Source organism: Falco peregrinus, chromosome 9 (genome assembly GCF_023634155.1).
Source record: "Falco peregrinus isolate bFalPer1 chromosome 9, bFalPer1.pri, whole genome shotgun sequence".
NCBI classification, from domain to species: domain Eukaryota; kingdom Metazoa; phylum Chordata; class Aves; order Falconiformes; family Falconidae; genus Falco; species Falco peregrinus.
This window is the reverse complement of record NC_073729.1, coordinates 7,805,208-7,821,662: the sequence shown is the minus strand read 5'-3', so window position 1 is coordinate 7,821,662 and position 16,455 is coordinate 7,805,208. Positions and strand designations below refer to the sequence as shown.

Here is a 16,455-nt window from a genome sequence, read left to right as displayed (position 1 = left end):
ACCAATAAATGGTATTTCAGAGTTGCAGGAAAAATAATAGGGAGAGATAGGAAGGGATATAACAAAGACCTCTTAAGTAACATGGATTAAGATTTACAATTGAATTAAGAAAGATCAGTTGTTCAAGCTCATTGAAAGATGACTGATATGGCTTTACACACACCCCCTTTTTTTTAAGCAGCATGGTTTGTGCCAGCTGTTCAGAACAGAAACAGGATTGCACTTTCCTTTAAAATCCTTCAGGCTTTGGAGTAGGTACTGCCTTGTATTTACCTTGGCCATTCATCTTGGTTTGTAACGACTTCTGTATTTTACATCTGGTTAATGGTGCTTTTCAGTAAGACAACCAAAGATATAATCCACAGGCAAATAAAAGCCTAGCCAATATCTCTGGTGCAGCTGGGCAACTAGTCCATATTGGCTAGCAATGGAGATGACAAAGAGACACCCTGCAGGCTTTGTGCATGAGTTGGGAAGCCATAGCATTCTGCTGTGGCAAGGACCATCTATAAGGTAGTTTGGATCTACTTTGCTGTAAAACTACCTTAGCTTAAGTGATGTGACTAATGAATCTACTGAGTTCATGGTGAACAGGTTTTTGGACCTGAGAAGATCTGAGTGGAAATCAACAGTTAAATAGAAGCAAATGTGTTGCTAAAATTCCCTGGATGCATGATAAAAAATACTTTGCAAAGCAGTTTTAAAAGTGTTTTAGAAAAAGACTTAAAAAAACCCTCTACATGGCTCTGCTGAAGTCTGAGTGCTGTTCTAAACATATATGTTCTCTTTGAGATCTGAATGTCAAATGTAAAATTTGTTCTCTAAAATTGTCAGCCAGTCACTGTAACTTCCAGGAATGATGTAACAGTGCCTGGAAAGAAAAGCAAGGTGGAAACTAATTTTAAACGTGTATTCAAGGGCAATATCATGTACATATGAATGGTAACCTAGTTCTTTTGGGACTGTGAAGACACATCAGAGCTGCAGAGCAGGCACTGTGAGCAGAACATCTAGGTGTCTAGGCAGTCTGAGAGTACTTGTAACTGTAAAGACCTATAGTGAAATATGGGACAGTATGGGATGTGGAACAGTTCTTAGCTCAGCTAGGTCTTGATCTTGTGGAAGGACTTCACCGGGGAACAGTAAGACTTCTGTATGTCATATGATTAATGTGTCTGAATTGCAAGGCACATTTCACACATCTTGTGTGAAACTAAGCCTGTAGCATGCTCTTTGTTCATGGGAAGTGGTAAGAACAGTGGTTCTTAGCACACCAGAGACTCAGTTCAAGATGAAGTTTTGATCTTTACTAGAACATCTCTTCTTCCAAGATACATGTAGAAAGCAAAAGAAAATGTGTAAGAGATATTGGCCTGAACTTTTTGTTTGGAGGCTATTATCTAGTGATAAGCAAGAATAGAATGTATGGATTATTTTTAGGAATTATGTGCACTGATTATTCCTTTTCCGCCCAGGATCCTTGTTGGCTTTGCATGTGACATAATACATTTTTACTGAGTCTGGTTTTGTATGGCTTACCTTCTTCATCAGATGTCGGTCAAAGTAAATTTAAAAAATACACTAAATTTAGTGGGAGAGATGTAACACAGACTTTGAACTGGCTTTTTGCTACCAGTCTCTATCATTGCTTACAGCGCTAGCTCAGTCTTGTTGCAAGTTTCCCAAGGGTGAGAAGAATGTGACCAGGGCTCTACCTGCAGCCCAATGAAGCTAGACACAGCTGTACTGTGAGAGGTGGCTGAAAGAGCACCCAATCCTAATATAAATAGAAACATATTCAGTTATTTCTTCCTTTTGTTCTGTGTCAGCTGTAGAGCTGAAATATTGTAAAAATAGTTCCATTTTAATGTTTTATTTACAATCTGAATTACTTTAAATTAGATTTCCAAGCAGATTACATTTATTCTGTTAGTGCTGTTGGAAAGGGAGAGGGCACTGTGGTCAGGGTTCAGGAGAGAATCCAGTACGCCACTATTTCATTCTAGTGTCTAGCAAGGCATTGTCCTTCAAAACAGCATTTTCTTTCTCCCAGACTCTTTGATCTTTAACAGAATTTGAATTCTTTCTAAAAGTTCAGTATACTTTGATCTAAAATTATGTTATTGGCTGCAAGGGTTCAGTAGTTATGATTTCAGTGTGACATGTTTATACCCCTGTTTTCTAGTGGTCATACTAAGTTTTTTTCTAGCTGTCCCATGATGTTATCTCTGCTTTCCCCTGAAAGAGAATAGAACAGGTCCTAATCTTGGGAGCCTCTCCTGGAGCCCAGAGAAGCCCTGTACCTGTCTGTGGAGAGCTGCAATGGCTGCTGTGTTATTTACAGATTGGCAGGTGGCAGAATGAAGCCTGATCATGTGAAATTTCTAGCCCAGACTTGGGCTTTACAGATGTGGCGGATTGGGTTGGTTTGGAATATGGAATGAGAGTTTTTACTGCTTATGTGAAGTGAAATGGGTATTATTGGGGAATTCTAATATTTAGTACCTGATAGTTGTTAGGTTCCTTCTGTCATAACATCTCTTGTGATTATTATTCTGAGTGAACAAACTGGCTCATAGATTAGGGACGCTATTAGAAAAACAGGCGATGACTGAATGACTCAATCAGAACAGTATTTGGGACTTCCTTCAACAACATGCTTATTTCCCCAGATCTATGCAGCTTCTTAGCTAAAATATGGCAAGTTCGGGTTTTATCTTTGACAGAACATAATGCTTACACGTTTTTCCCTCTAAAATAACCAGAGAAGATCCTGGGCTATTGAAGGTAGAATCTGCTCATTAGGTAAATACAATTTCAGTGAATTCTAACATGGTTTTCTGATGTGAGATCAGTTTATGAAAATAAGCCTGACTTGCAAATATGATTTTTGAATGGAAATTGGAACTGCCCTTGTATCAAAGTGCTATGTTTTGGCTATCTTTGCGTGCTGCAAAAATAATCTCTATTGAAAGTATAATGAGATTTGTGGGTTTTTTTCTTCCTTCAATGAAGCATTCAAACACTCGCTTAATTTTAAATATGTATATTTGTTATCCTCAATAAAGGATGCTTATTTATGTCAAGACCTAGTAAGGCAGCAAACAATATTGAGTAGAAGAAAAATAAAAAACCAGCTTGTAAAACTACTCCATTTTCACAGCCTTTTAGCATTGTCCTTCTTTCTTCTAACATAGAATCAATATAGCAACCCTATTTGACCAAAGAGCAGTACTGGGAGGTGTTAATGGAGAGAAAAACCTCTAAGGTCATCTACCTGATGGCTCATAGTAGACCTCTGACTGCTCATAAAGGTTCCATGCAAACAGCTGATCTTAAACTTGAATTTCTTATGCTTAAAGCAATTCTGAAATTATTTTATTGCCACTGCAGTCATAGAAATAGATCAATGTTTGTAGGAGACCCAAGGAGATTTTCCTAACTGTCAGATGAGGAATCTTAGGACCAAATAGCTTGAATCCGCTGCAGCCAGTAGAGTTCCATCAATTTTCATCAGATGAAAACTGCTACTTTTTTGAATTCTTGTTTGAATAAGGGTAGCAATTTCCTCTGTTGTTATTACAACACGAATGGACTCTTATTGAGTTGCTCACTAAAAGTTTTATAGCTAAAGTGCTGTGAGTGTTTTCATTATAAATGGCCATCATAAAACTGTACAACTTGCTTGTAAAAATTCTCTGCCAATAAAAATCTGGCATGTACAAGGTTGGTTCTCGAGCTAATTTATTTAAATTAATTTATTAAAATAATTTAACAGCCATTGTGAAGTAATGAATTTAGCAAACAATTATATTAAAGCTTGGTGCCTCATAGTGCTTTTCTTAAAAGCAACAAAAAGTTTTAGCAAGGACAATATAGGTGAAGCACTGAGTCAATTGTGGCAATTATATGAATTTAGACATAAAAACATTTTTCTGAACAAGTTGCTGTATATATTTAATACATTCTATTAGATAAATGTCCTACTGTTATGGTGCATTTAATTGGTGTACATATGGTTCAAATACTGTAGAGGCCTGGCATTTAAGAGACTGTATTTTTCAGGCTAAACCTACTGACAACGTTGAAATGAAAAATATTTGCAGGAAAATTGTTCTGTTTCTGAATGCATTTGCAGAATCTCATATTTAAAGTAACAGTTAAAAAAGCCACATCCTGTGCTATCTCGATTGCTTATTTACTCTCTCTGCCTTTCTAATGTAACTCTGCTTTCTGCTGTGGTGTTTTCATTGTCATATTTTGAGCATAGGGTAGAGTTACGTTTGTTTCTAACTTTGTGATACAGTGACCTGTTCAAGAATTTTACTCTGATGAGAAGAGGAAGTTGTATGTGAAATTACAGTAATAATAATAAAAATAAGCTTTTGTATTAACTATTTAGCATAAACATGTTAAGGTTTGAAAGAATTGACTTAAACAGATCGAGAATTCTAGCATAAAGATTATCAGATACTTTTCCAGAGAGAAGTAAGACACTATGAAGAGTTAGATTAGCTGGTAATGACTGATTGGCTGTGACCTCCATGCTGCTCTTTTTGGATAGAGGCACTTTCTCATTATTGTAATAGATGAAGAGGGTCCTCTAAAAATGTGATGTCCATGGATTATTTTTTTTCTCATGAAGAGGTACACTAACAGACACTTCTTGAAAGTAAAATCCATGATGTCACGCCAAAACCTAAATGACATAAAGTAATCAAACATGTTGAAAGAGTGTTCTTGTTTTTAAATGCCAGGCACCAGGTGTTTGAGAATATGCCCTCATGCAATGAAGTGTCTATGACATTATTTATTTAAAACTAGATGATTGGAGCATGTTTTTTTCCAGTGAGCACAGCTCATTTTCTGGAGTGCCCTGCTATGCATAACCCTGGAGCCCCTGTTTGTTTATAGAAATAGTTAAGGTGTATGTTTTTTTTTTTCTTTTTCTCAGACTATGATCCCCCAGGGTAAATAAAAATGAGGGCTATGTGGAAACTACTAATGTATGGTCTTTCCCTAGTTCAGACCTCAGGTCGCAGTACCTTGTTCAGCATTCTTATACAACATGACAGTTCCTCTCATCTTGTTGCTGAGTCTGTTTTGTGTCTGTGTGGCTTTATTTTAATGAAATTCAGACCCCAAACTATAATATATAAAACCTTATCCATTATTTAAAAGAAACAAGCATATACTTTCTGGAATTTGTAATGCAGATATCAAGAAAATCCTACAAATAGGAATAGATTCCTGCAAATTAAAAACAAGCCAGTATACTCAGACCTCCAAAATGTAGGGTAAAAAAATCTGAGAAACCGTTGGCTTCTGTCATGTGTCACATAACATGAAGAAGTTAATATCTAATTTTATCATATGTGAACACAAATACTTCTCCCCTATTCTTATATGCCCCTGAAATTACAGGTAACATATTCATTATTGTGATTGTCTTTTAACTGTGACAGAATAGGAAGAAGAGAAAGTAACCAATGCTGCGTACAAAGGCCATTGCAAATGCCTTTTTCTTCCCAAGCCACCATACTCATTTGTACTCAGTAGTTTTCCTTCTGGTTTATCAATGCACCCCAATTCTATAAACACCAACAGTGGTTGAGTACTGCAGGTGAATTCCTTTGCAGATCTCTTCTCCTTCTGCCCTTTGTAGCCACTCTGCAGCTACCATGTAGAATTGGGTGCATGTGAGGAGGAGATCAGGAAAACTGAACGAACCTTGGGTGGTTCACTTACATTTCTGGATAATTTGAAGCAATGTAAGCTGTGATTTATGGGAGCAGGAATATGTGAGCTTCTAGACTATTAGCATTACAGTTCCTGGTTTCTATTGTCAACTACAGAAATAATACTTTTAAAGACTGTCTTACCCTTCATATCAGTCCTCAAAATTGAGGGTGTTCAAAGCCAGCTATTCCCTTATCCTTGAAACGAAGACAAGAGAGGTCTGGATGTTGATCTTATTGTATCAGATTTTGTCCATTCTTTCTGTAAAATGGCTTATTCTCTATTACCTCTTTGACAGACAGTTGTACTTTATATCTGCAACAAGCTTAGAGCATCTCTGAGTGCCAAAGAACTGACACTGTGAGGTAACTGCTTGACAGCTTTCCCTAGGTTTCGTAGGGAGAAAAGGTTTACATGCTATTTATCCTTAAACTCCTAGTCAGCCTAGAATAAGAAACTTGCTATTTCATCTTGCTCTGCAGTTTGTTTCTTCCTGCAGCATGGCTGCAAGGTTGCTGCTTAGGCATTGCCACTTTTAATGCATCCTTCAAGCTGATTAAGCCAGCTCCAGCTGTCTCTTTTTTTTTTTTTTTTTTTTTTTTTTTTTTGAGAGAGAGAGACCTACAGCAAATACCTCTTCATTAGCTTGACCACATTCTGAAGGAGGGAAGTTTAAAAGGGAAGATTTAGCTGAAGTTGCAATGAACCAAAGCACCCATGCACAGCCAATTTAGATACAAAGCTAAGGTTACTGCCAGCAGTTTTAAAGCTACTGAGTTGGGAACCATTCAACCTTTATGAGCTCCACCGTTCTGTAGAGTATGCAATATGGCTTATAAATTAGGTCCCATAGCCACTGTTGTACAGCAGTAGTTATAAAAGTCATTGCAGTTTTGTCACTGGTCACTGCTGCTGCCATGGAACTGCTGCAGTAGCTCTGCTTGGGATAGTATTTGTGGAAATTTTAATGGCATCACTCTATTAATATATCATCTCACTTTAAAAATAGCTGACCAGATCTTCATCTGGTATAAATCAGCACAGTTCTCAGTTAGTGGAGCTAAGGCAGTTTTTATCTGCAGAGCACTTGGCAGGGCAACTATTCTAATATGAAAGATAATTTTGTGCAAGGTAGAGTACTTTTGTCCTTTTCCCTTCCTTTATTTCAACGTTGAAATTAAACAAGACTTACAGGCCTTCTACAGGTGTAGAATAAGTTAAAGAAGTTTGACATAGGATATATCTCAGCCTTGATGGTCAGGAATCCATTTCATGAATAACAAGCCATCAAAGTGACAGTATATGGATTCTGCTGGATGACATTTTCAATGGAGCTGCAGAATAGTGAAGTGACCTCATGGTCCAAGCAGTGGTCTGGGGAGTGAAGCAGATTGTGTTCAAAGTATGCTGAGCAGGGGATTCAAACATTTTCTGAATATGATAATTTTTCCACCCTCCTTCCCTCCCTCCCTCCTTCCTTCCTTTGTCTCCCTCTTCCTCATCCCATAAATTTTAATGTGTTTGGGGTTTTATCCAGCTACGCGTTTTTTATTTAGGCTGCTAATGTTCATGTCTTCACCTATATAGTTGACCTGTCCCAGCTTCAAGTTGAAGGTGCTAGTACACAGCATATGTGAAAGGGTAAAACAAACACAACTCTGATCTGTTAGTTCTTGACTGTTTGATGCAGCCTCTGCTTTTGAAATTCTTCTCTACTCTCCTGGAAGGTGGAGACAATTTTTAAGACGTGATCCCCTTTGTGATTTTGTTTCCATATTTGCTGCCTTACATCTGGATCTCAAAATCTCCCTTCCTCCATTTTTCCTTTAAAACTGCTTTGGAACCTGCTGGTGCTGCTTACCAGAAGCACCTAGTTGTGGGGTGATAATTTTATTCATGGATTTGACAGTGGGAAATCAGATGATAGCCTGTAAGGCTTTCCAATCCCAGCAAGGTGATTTGGAGGATCAGTTTAGAGAAGGCAAAAAAACCCTTTGAGCAAGTTTACCAGTATATAGAGATCATCTGAATGTTAGAGCGGGCAAACAGGAATATTAGAGAAAGTCATAGTTTGAGAAAAGTCCTTCAACAGCATTTTATTCAAATGAAAACAGACATTATTAAAAAGAGTGCAATGAGTCTTGGTTCCTGGAGCAGCATGGAAAACCTGCCTTGAACCTCCTTGTGAAAAGTGGAGAGTTAAGATTGTTGTTGAGTGTAATATTTCAAATCATGAAGTCATTAATGCAATTTATCCCAAGTTCTGTGTTGGTATCTTTAACAGATGCTTAGTTTTATTTAGTATTTTTAGGAGGAAGAACAGGTATACTGAAGAAAGAAGGATGCCTGCCCCAGAACTCTATTCCTGTTGCAGGGAAAAAAAAAATACTTCCTTTCAGAAGACTTGATCTATGCAGTAAAGCAGTCACGCATTTATTTTGTCACTTAGATTAAGTTTCTATAACAGGGCTATGCTCATAAAGATGTTCCTGGCATTTTTCCAGTTATCAATATTGAAATATTAGTGATCAAGCATTTACTGAACACCATTCCTCAAATGCAGGGTCTCCACAGCATCTTGTTGCATTCATGGAGTTCATTTGTTTGCTTTATCTGGCTAACTGGTTCTTTTGTATTGCCAAGGTGATGAACAGATTTGACATTTAGCTGATTACTTCACCAAAATTAAACAGAAAACAGGGCAGCCATCCAAAGTTCCTTTCAGTGTGAAAGCTAATTATAAAAATGCTTTGAGCAGCAATTTCTTTTTGGATGTTAAAGTGCTTTTATTAGATTGTTCCCCTGTCATTTTAAAATTTATTGCTAGACACTTATAAGTGGGGTTGCCTGCTGAAGTAGAATTATTTTATTTTCTTTTCTATATTTCCGATGGAAGACAAAACCGTATAGAGCAAAGTTTAGGCTGAATTTGTTAGTGTTTTACATGATTCTGAATAGGAAGGAGAATAACTAGTGCTGACTTTCATGGATCCCAAATACGTATTTTATTTTTATGCTGAATAAAAACATATCCACTTCCATTTATGATTCAGCAAATCTCAATTTTTTAAAAAAATAATCATTTAGCAAATAAAAAAAATCAAATATGTAATTTGAAAGTTGAGTACTGTTGGGGCTCTTGCTGTATTGAATGATTATACTGAACTCTGAAGCAAGTGGAAAAATACTGAAGAAATAAGACGAGGTTACGGCCAGAACAGTGGGATGAAGAAAAAGGAGCAAATTGCAGATGTTTGCTCAAAACCAAGGCCAACGGGACGTGATAAGAGGAGCTGGGAAACCGCAGAAAGGAGCCTACATGCCAGAACAAGCAGAAACAGAAATCTTCCCAGTAAACAATTGTTAACCAATCATATTATTATACGCTTGTAAAATAGCCAACCACATTATTGCACGCTTATAGAATGCCTTATAAAAGTCTACCTGGTTTGTACAATAAATGGATCAGATCTTGAACTCTGTGAGTATTTGAATCTGACTCCCGCTCGCCCGAAATGCCCGCAGCATCTGGTGACCCCCGACGTGATCCGATGAGGGTCGACAGGATCGGTTAAAAGGTCAGGAGGATTCATTAAGGATCGTGTTACGAGCTGCGGAGCCGGCGAGGATCCTGCTGCCAGCGGAGAGAGAGCTGGGCGCCCGAAGAAAGGCGGAACGTGCACGGCTGACCGGTGAGTCAGGAAATTTAAGCAGGATGGGAATCACTGCATCAGTGGTGGAAAAAGCAACCGTAGACAGTTTGATGAAACTGGCAGAAAAAACTGAAACGCCAGTCTCACGGCAGGCAGTAGTTGATCTGCTATGTTGGAGTCGCCGCCGTGGTTACCTTGCTTCTACGCAAGATGTATATAATAATGAAACATGGAAGAAAGTAGGAGAGGACTTATGGGAATCTGTGCAAGTTGGGACTAAGGGGGTAAAGACTTTGGCTCGCACGTATCGAGCTGTACGGGGTATGGTCGCGCAATTACCACCCTGGTGTCCTGAAAAGGAACAAGCGGCGAGCGGCGGCGTGCGGCCCGGCAGGCCCCGTCCCGGTCGCGGTTTCTCTCCAAGGCGGCACCCCCCCCCCCCTCCGATCGGCGCCATGGCGATGCAAGCGGCCAAGCGAGCTAACATCTGGCTGCCCCCAGAGGTCAATCGGATCCTTTATATTCGGAACCTGCCGTATGAAATCACAGCGGAGGAAATGTATGATATATTTGGGAAATACGGACCTATTCGACAAATCAGAGTTGGAAACTCTCCTGAAACTAGAGGAACAGCTTAAGCTTTTCAAGGAAAAATACGGACTTGATTCCAACCCCCCCCCCCCCAAAAAAAAAAAAAAAAAAAAAAAAAAAAAAAAAAAGAGAGAGAAAAAAAAAAAAAGAAAGAAAAAAAAAGAAAGGGAAAAAAAAAGGAAAAAAAAAAAAGAAAAAAGAAAAAAAAAAGAAAAAAAAAAGAAGAAAGAAAAAAAAAGAAAAAAGAAAAAAAGAAAAAAGAAAAAAAAAAAGAAAGAAAAAAAAAAGGAAAAAAAAAAGAGGGAGAAAAAAAAAAGAAAGAAAAAAAAAAGAAAGAAAAAAAAAAGAATAAAAAAAAAAAAGAAAGAAAAAAAAAAGAAAAAAAAAAGAAAAAAGAAAAAAGAAAAAAGAAAAAAAAAAAAGAAAGAAAAAAAAAAGGAAAAAAAAAGAGAGAGAAAAAAAAAAAAAAGAAAAAGAAAGAAAAAAAAAAAAAGAAAAAAAAAAAAAAGAAAAGAAAAAAGAAAAAAAAAGAAAAAAAAAAAGAAAGAAAAAAAAAGAAAAAAAAAAAAAAGAAAAAAGAAAAAAAAAGAAAGAAAAAAAAAAAAAAGGAAAAAAAGGTGCTTCAGATGTCACCTACAAGAAATGCGTTTCTGCTTTGAACTAGCTTTTGAGCCTTTGGGAGTAAACTATACGGCTATAAATCAATCATATTGGGGTTGGTTAGATAAGAAGTATAATGACACGAATTTTGGCTTTAGTGATAACTGTACCTGGTGGAATACTACACTTGTTAAAAATATGTACAGTTGATTTACCGTTTAAATGTATCAATTTATTTACCTCAACAAGAATTGAGGGTGGTTGAGGGATTTATTGAAACAAGGTCTGTCTATATTGTTGTTTGTTATTCTTTTGTTACTTTTAGTGCCTTGCCTTTTACAATGTTTTCAGAGCTGTGTGGAACGCAGTATTAATGCTGTATTTAAAAAGAAAGGGGGAGGTGTTGGGGCTCTTGCTGTATTGAATGATTATACTGAACTCTGAAGCAAGTGGAAAAATACTGAAGAAATAAGACGAGGTTACGGCCAGAACAGTGGGATGAAGAAAAAGGAGCAAATTGCAGATGTTTGCTCAAAACCAAGGCCAACGGGACGTGATAAGAGGAGCTGGGAAACCGCAGAAAGGAGCCTACATGCCAGAACAAGCAGAAACAGAAATCTTCCCAGTAAACAATTGTTAACCAATCATATTATTATACGCTTGTAAAATAGCCAACCACATTATTGCACGCTTATAGAATGCCTTATAAAAGTCTACCTGGTTTGTACAATAAATGGATCAGATCTTGAACTCTGTGAGTATTTGAATCTGACTCCCGCTCGCCCGAAATGCCCGCAGCATCGTACATCCCTGTATTGTTAAAAGCTTGTATTTTGTGGTGTAGATAGAAACAATCAGTGGTGATAGAAAAATCTAACCATGTGCTTGTACCTGTCTTTCATAAGCCATTACTTGTTCTGAAATAGTATAAAACTACTCTAAAGTAATTTTGTTGAGGTCATTGAAAAAGAGTTGGCCAAGTGAATTTTAACCTGTAAATTTAGAGCTGAAGAGTGCTGTATCCTGTTACAAGGTCTTACAAGAAGTTTCTGGTGAAGTATTTTTTGAATGCATTGGAATATATTTAACTTTTTATACTGACTGTTGTTATTAGCATCCTTCGGACCCCAGACAAGGTGTGATCTGGGGAGGTTTCAAGGTGACAAAGTTGGGGGTTTTTGCATATAGTGTCTAACACACTTTGGCTACTAAATCATCTTGTGAGGATATATATTAATTCTTGACACTGAGATCTATTAATATACCTTGAAGCCAAGTGAATTATGTGAATCTGCTGTTTCAAGCTGTAGAATTCTGCCATAACTAGGAGGAAATATTTTGCTATAGGTAGATTAATGTTGAAAGCTTGTCAAGAAAAAGTTTAATGTTGAAAATTTATTCTTCCTCTTCTTGCCAGTACTTGAGCTTCTATACTAAATCCCATTTATAATATGAGGAAAAATAGAGATATAATTTCTTTTGTATTTATCTATGTTATTAGAGTTCCAATGATATAGTCTATTGCCTATTAAAAAGTGCATCCCAATGAATGATCTTCCAGAGGGTAATTTTTGCTCCCATCAATCTGAGAGCTTTTCTTGTAAAATACAGTAACTGTCAGTGCTTATAAAATAATCTAATTCATGCCCATTGCAGGATAAGTAGTTAAGATAACTCAACATTCTGTATTAATAAATAACAAAAACGTGACTATGAGATCTGCTAAATACCCTTTCTGGAGATAATGGATAGTCCTTAATATGCATGTTCTGAGGAAGCTTTGAATAGAGAGAGAATGTGGTCTGAACAACAGACCTAAGAAAGAGTCTTGGTGAGTGCACAACAGAAATGTGGGTTGTTTTTTGTTTGACTGTTAAAGTGTATTTCAGTTCTAAGCCTCCATAACGCTTCTTTGGATCTATATAATGTCCAAACATACAAGGCAATTGACCCCACACTGTTTTGGAACTTCAAATAAATAAATAAAGGCCAGTTTTTAAAACAGTTATTCAATGAAGTTTCTAAAAGCTCTGGTCATTTCTAATCTGTCCCTGTAGTTACATTAGTTTTATTCATGTAAAGATTTTAATTAGTGAATTTATGTGAATTTGACACAAACATGTCCATAATTGATTACATAAATCTTCATGCTTGGTGCCCTCTAAGCACATCAACATGTGATGAGTTATTCAGGGTAGGTTAAACAGGGGGAGAAACATAGTCTTGTTAATTTGAAAGTTCACAGGTTATGTCCTTGTCTACAGAGAATCTTCCTTTGCTGGGTTTGGTTGTTTACAGATGATCATTTTGGCAGTTTAAGCTAACCCAGTGGCTACGCTCTGTTGCAGTCTTACATTGTGTCAGTGGGTCTCCTGTAATCCAGGGCAAGGTGTGCATACACATGAAGTATCTGCCTAAACTGTGTAAGGAATGATTTTAGAACACTTCAAACGCTCTAAAAGCATAAAGCTATGTACGTTTTACTAATTTTTCTGTTTTTCTTCCAAGTAAGGAAGTGATATATTAACCTAGCTTTAATATGAGAGCTGTGCAAACTCATCAGGTGCAGTTTGGCCAGGGTCTCTCCTTATTAAGGAGATCCTTATTTTTTGATCCTGAATTGGCTTTGTGACAAGTTCAGAAAAAAGTAGCAAAAAAAGGTCTGTGAAGAACTGACTGCATACTCAGGCTCAAGTCTCCCAGTGGGACACACTCAGACAGGAGCTTATGAGACTGGCATAGTAGCAGTTAGCATTTGCTTATCAGAGCTTATTTTTGGACTAATATTTAACTTGAGTGTCTGTCAGAAAAGACTTGTTTGTTTGACAAAAATAAATTCAGCAGAAACATTAAGGGAGAAGGAAATGAGAGACTTTTTGCTGGTCGGCAAGCTTCTGTGCTGAACTAATTTGTATCTGCTAAACTGGAACTTCTTATGTCATAAATGCCACCAGTTTAAGTAATTTTTGAAAATAAAACCAATAGTTTAGCCACAGCCAAGAAAAGAGAACTGTAAATGCAAACCCATCTTTGACTGCAAAAGTATTTCCTGGAGTATTTCCAACCTATACCTGTTGTTTTTCCATAGGTTGATGGGATACTGTGCCTGGCTGACATTCTTACTGATAACAGCCATTCTGAAGCTACTCATGCAGAAGCAGCAGCAGTAATTGCACAGATCACGTCTCCACATCTCACGTTCACTCAGCATCTTAGCAGCTTTCTGGAAAATATGGAAGAAATTGTAACAGCACTTGTCAGTAAGTTCTTTATGGGACTTCTTAGTCTTTCCAGTTAAAGTAACAGGTTGGGGGAGGACTCTCATTAGAAATATTCCCTAAATAATGTTTGCCATTCTTTCCTTAACAGATAAAAAACTCAGTCATTTTTAATTCTGAATCAGAGCATTCTGCAATTACATAATATTTTTTACTCCAGTCCATATTTGAATAGAATTTATGTACATTTGTCAAAATAGTATCTGTGTGAAATTTTCCCATAAGAACCACAGGAAAGACTCAGCACTTGTCCGATGTTTGTAAAAGAGCAGTTTTTAATAGTTGCTAACCTTTATGCCTGTTTTATTTTCTAAACTTGCTAGAACTCAAACTCACCACTGCATCTACATTTGTATGATACTTCAGAGGAAAAGTACAGTATAGTATGATCTATGGGCATTGTTACAAGAAAATAAAAGATCTGTCTTTCCTGCCTAGGCCTCTGATCCAGGGTGAAATGAGGAAAAGGTAACAGCAAGCTTTTCCTTAACCTAGGTCAGTGTGGACATTTCAGAAAAATAAGATTTCTTATTACTTTGTAAAGAGAGGAATATCTTATTTCTGGCACCATGCTCTATCCTTCTCAAATACCAGAAGCTTTCAGTCAATCATGCTCTTCCTCTCTCTGATCTGGAAATTCAGTTTCCCAAAGCTTCATGTCAGAAAGTACAGTTTGGGTCATTTAGTTTGATTTCTTAGGTATAACAGATCAATACATCTAGATGTTTCTCTACTGAGCCCAATGTTTACAGTTAAACTAGAGTACTTCAATTTCCATGCACGTTTCTGGGGTTTTTTTTGGGTGATTTGTGTGTGTTTGTTTGTTTGTTTGTTTGTTTGTTTGTTTTGTGGTTTGGGGTTTTTTTTTATTTGTTCTGTTAACAAAACAAAAACCAGAACAGAGTACAGTAGTGCTAGTGCTTGAGGATTATGCAGTGGCTGGAAGTTATATGAAAAATATTTAAGCATTTTTTGATATGCCCAAACAGAACTAGTGCTGCAGAAATCAAGGATACAATTTATTCCTGATGACCAGACTGTTTTGCAAGAGATGGTGAAGGTTCTACCCTGAACCTGCCCTGAATCCAGTGGGTGGAATTAACCTGTGCTGAGCTTGGTTCCGCTGTAGCTAGACTGCTAGAGGCATCTGACCTGACTTATTTAAGATGATTTTCGGGTTATTACACTGTACCACAATCAAGGTACAATCTGAACAGCCTATCCAGCAGATATTAGCGGGTGGAATATTTCCTCAGTTGTCACTGTTTAGGTTGGACAGGAATTTTACTAGTATATACTCTGCCCAAGAAATGTGAGCATTAAAAATAGAACATGTATAACTATGGAAAAGCCATTTCAGTAATCATACACCAGTTTCCTTGTAATATTTATAACTCAGTAATTGAATTACTGTAATATGTTTAATTTTTAAATCATTCTGAAATCCAATTACCAGGTGATTCAGATCTTAGTTAAAATACATGTGTGCAAGGAATTAAAAGGTAGCTGTGTCTTCAGCACTTATTGAAGCTGGAAAATATGCAGGATGATCTTTGAGTACAGAGAAATAGATTTAGAGATAGGCAACTTGTATACATATCTTGTTCTAAAGAATAGGATATATAGCAGAATTATTCTTTTATGGGTCAGTTACTGTTGGCCTTCTGCCTCCTGTATTTAATTTTATTTAGATATCAAGCTTTATGTTGAACAACATTCAGTGCAATATTCCCTGTAGAATGGGATACTAGGTAGACCATTTCATTAATTAGATGAATGTTAGAAACACTTGGTGTCTAGGTTGGTATTTGCCATCTTTCCCTTCTGTTGTGGTTCAAATGAAGGTGCTTAACATTCATATCACTTATAAAGCACCCTAACAATGTGACATATACCCAGGTGGCCAAGAAGGCCAACAGCACCCTGGCTTGTATCAGAAACAGTGTGGCCAGCAGGACAAGCAAAGTGATCGTCCCCTTGTACTCAGCAGGGGTGGGGCCACACCTCAAATCCTGTGTTCAGTTTTGGGCCTCTCACTTCAAGAGGGACATAGAGGTGCTGGAGCATGTCCAGAGAAGGGTGATGAAGCTGGTGAAGGGTCTGGAGCACAAGTCTTATGAGGAACAGCTGAGGGAGCTGGGGTTGTTTAATCTGGAGAGGAAGAGACTCAGGGGGATCTAATTGCTCTCCACAACTACCTGAAAGGAGGGCGGGCAGGTCTTTTCTCCCAGAGAGCAAATAGCAGGACCAGCGGGAATGTCCTCAAGTTGTGCCAGGGGAGGTTTAGATTGGATATTAGGAAAAACTTGTGTGCTGGAAAGGCGGTCAAGCATTGGAACAGGCTGCCCAGAGAGGTGGTTGAGTCACCATCCCTGGAGGTGTTTAAAACGTGTAGATGTGGTGTTTAGGGACACGGTTTCATGGTGGACTTGGCAGTCCTGGGTTAACAGTTGGACTCAATGATCTTATATCTTTTCCAATCTAAATGATTCTATGATATTCTATAATTGACAAAATTAACATGATTTTGTTTTTTTATCTTCATGATTGTGAACTTAATCTTAGGTTCTAAACTTACTAATGGAAGTTGCAGA

The 16,455-nt window shown here is 37.4% G+C and overlaps 1 protein-coding gene across 7 annotated transcripts in view; it reads left to right on the top strand.

Moving 5' to 3' along the window:
• Nucleotides 1–16,455, top strand: part of INSC (INSC spindle orientation adaptor protein) — a 140,938-nt gene that overhangs the window by 105,495 nt on the left and 18,988 nt on the right. For all 7 annotated transcript variants that reach the window (XM_055814526.1, XM_055814528.1, XM_005236279.4 and 4 more), the window contains one exon: nt 13,672–13,843. In XM_055814526.1, the coding sequence (XP_055670501.1) occupies nt 13,672–13,843 (172 nt within the window). The remainder of the gene's footprint in view (nt 1–13,671; nt 13,844–16,455) is intronic.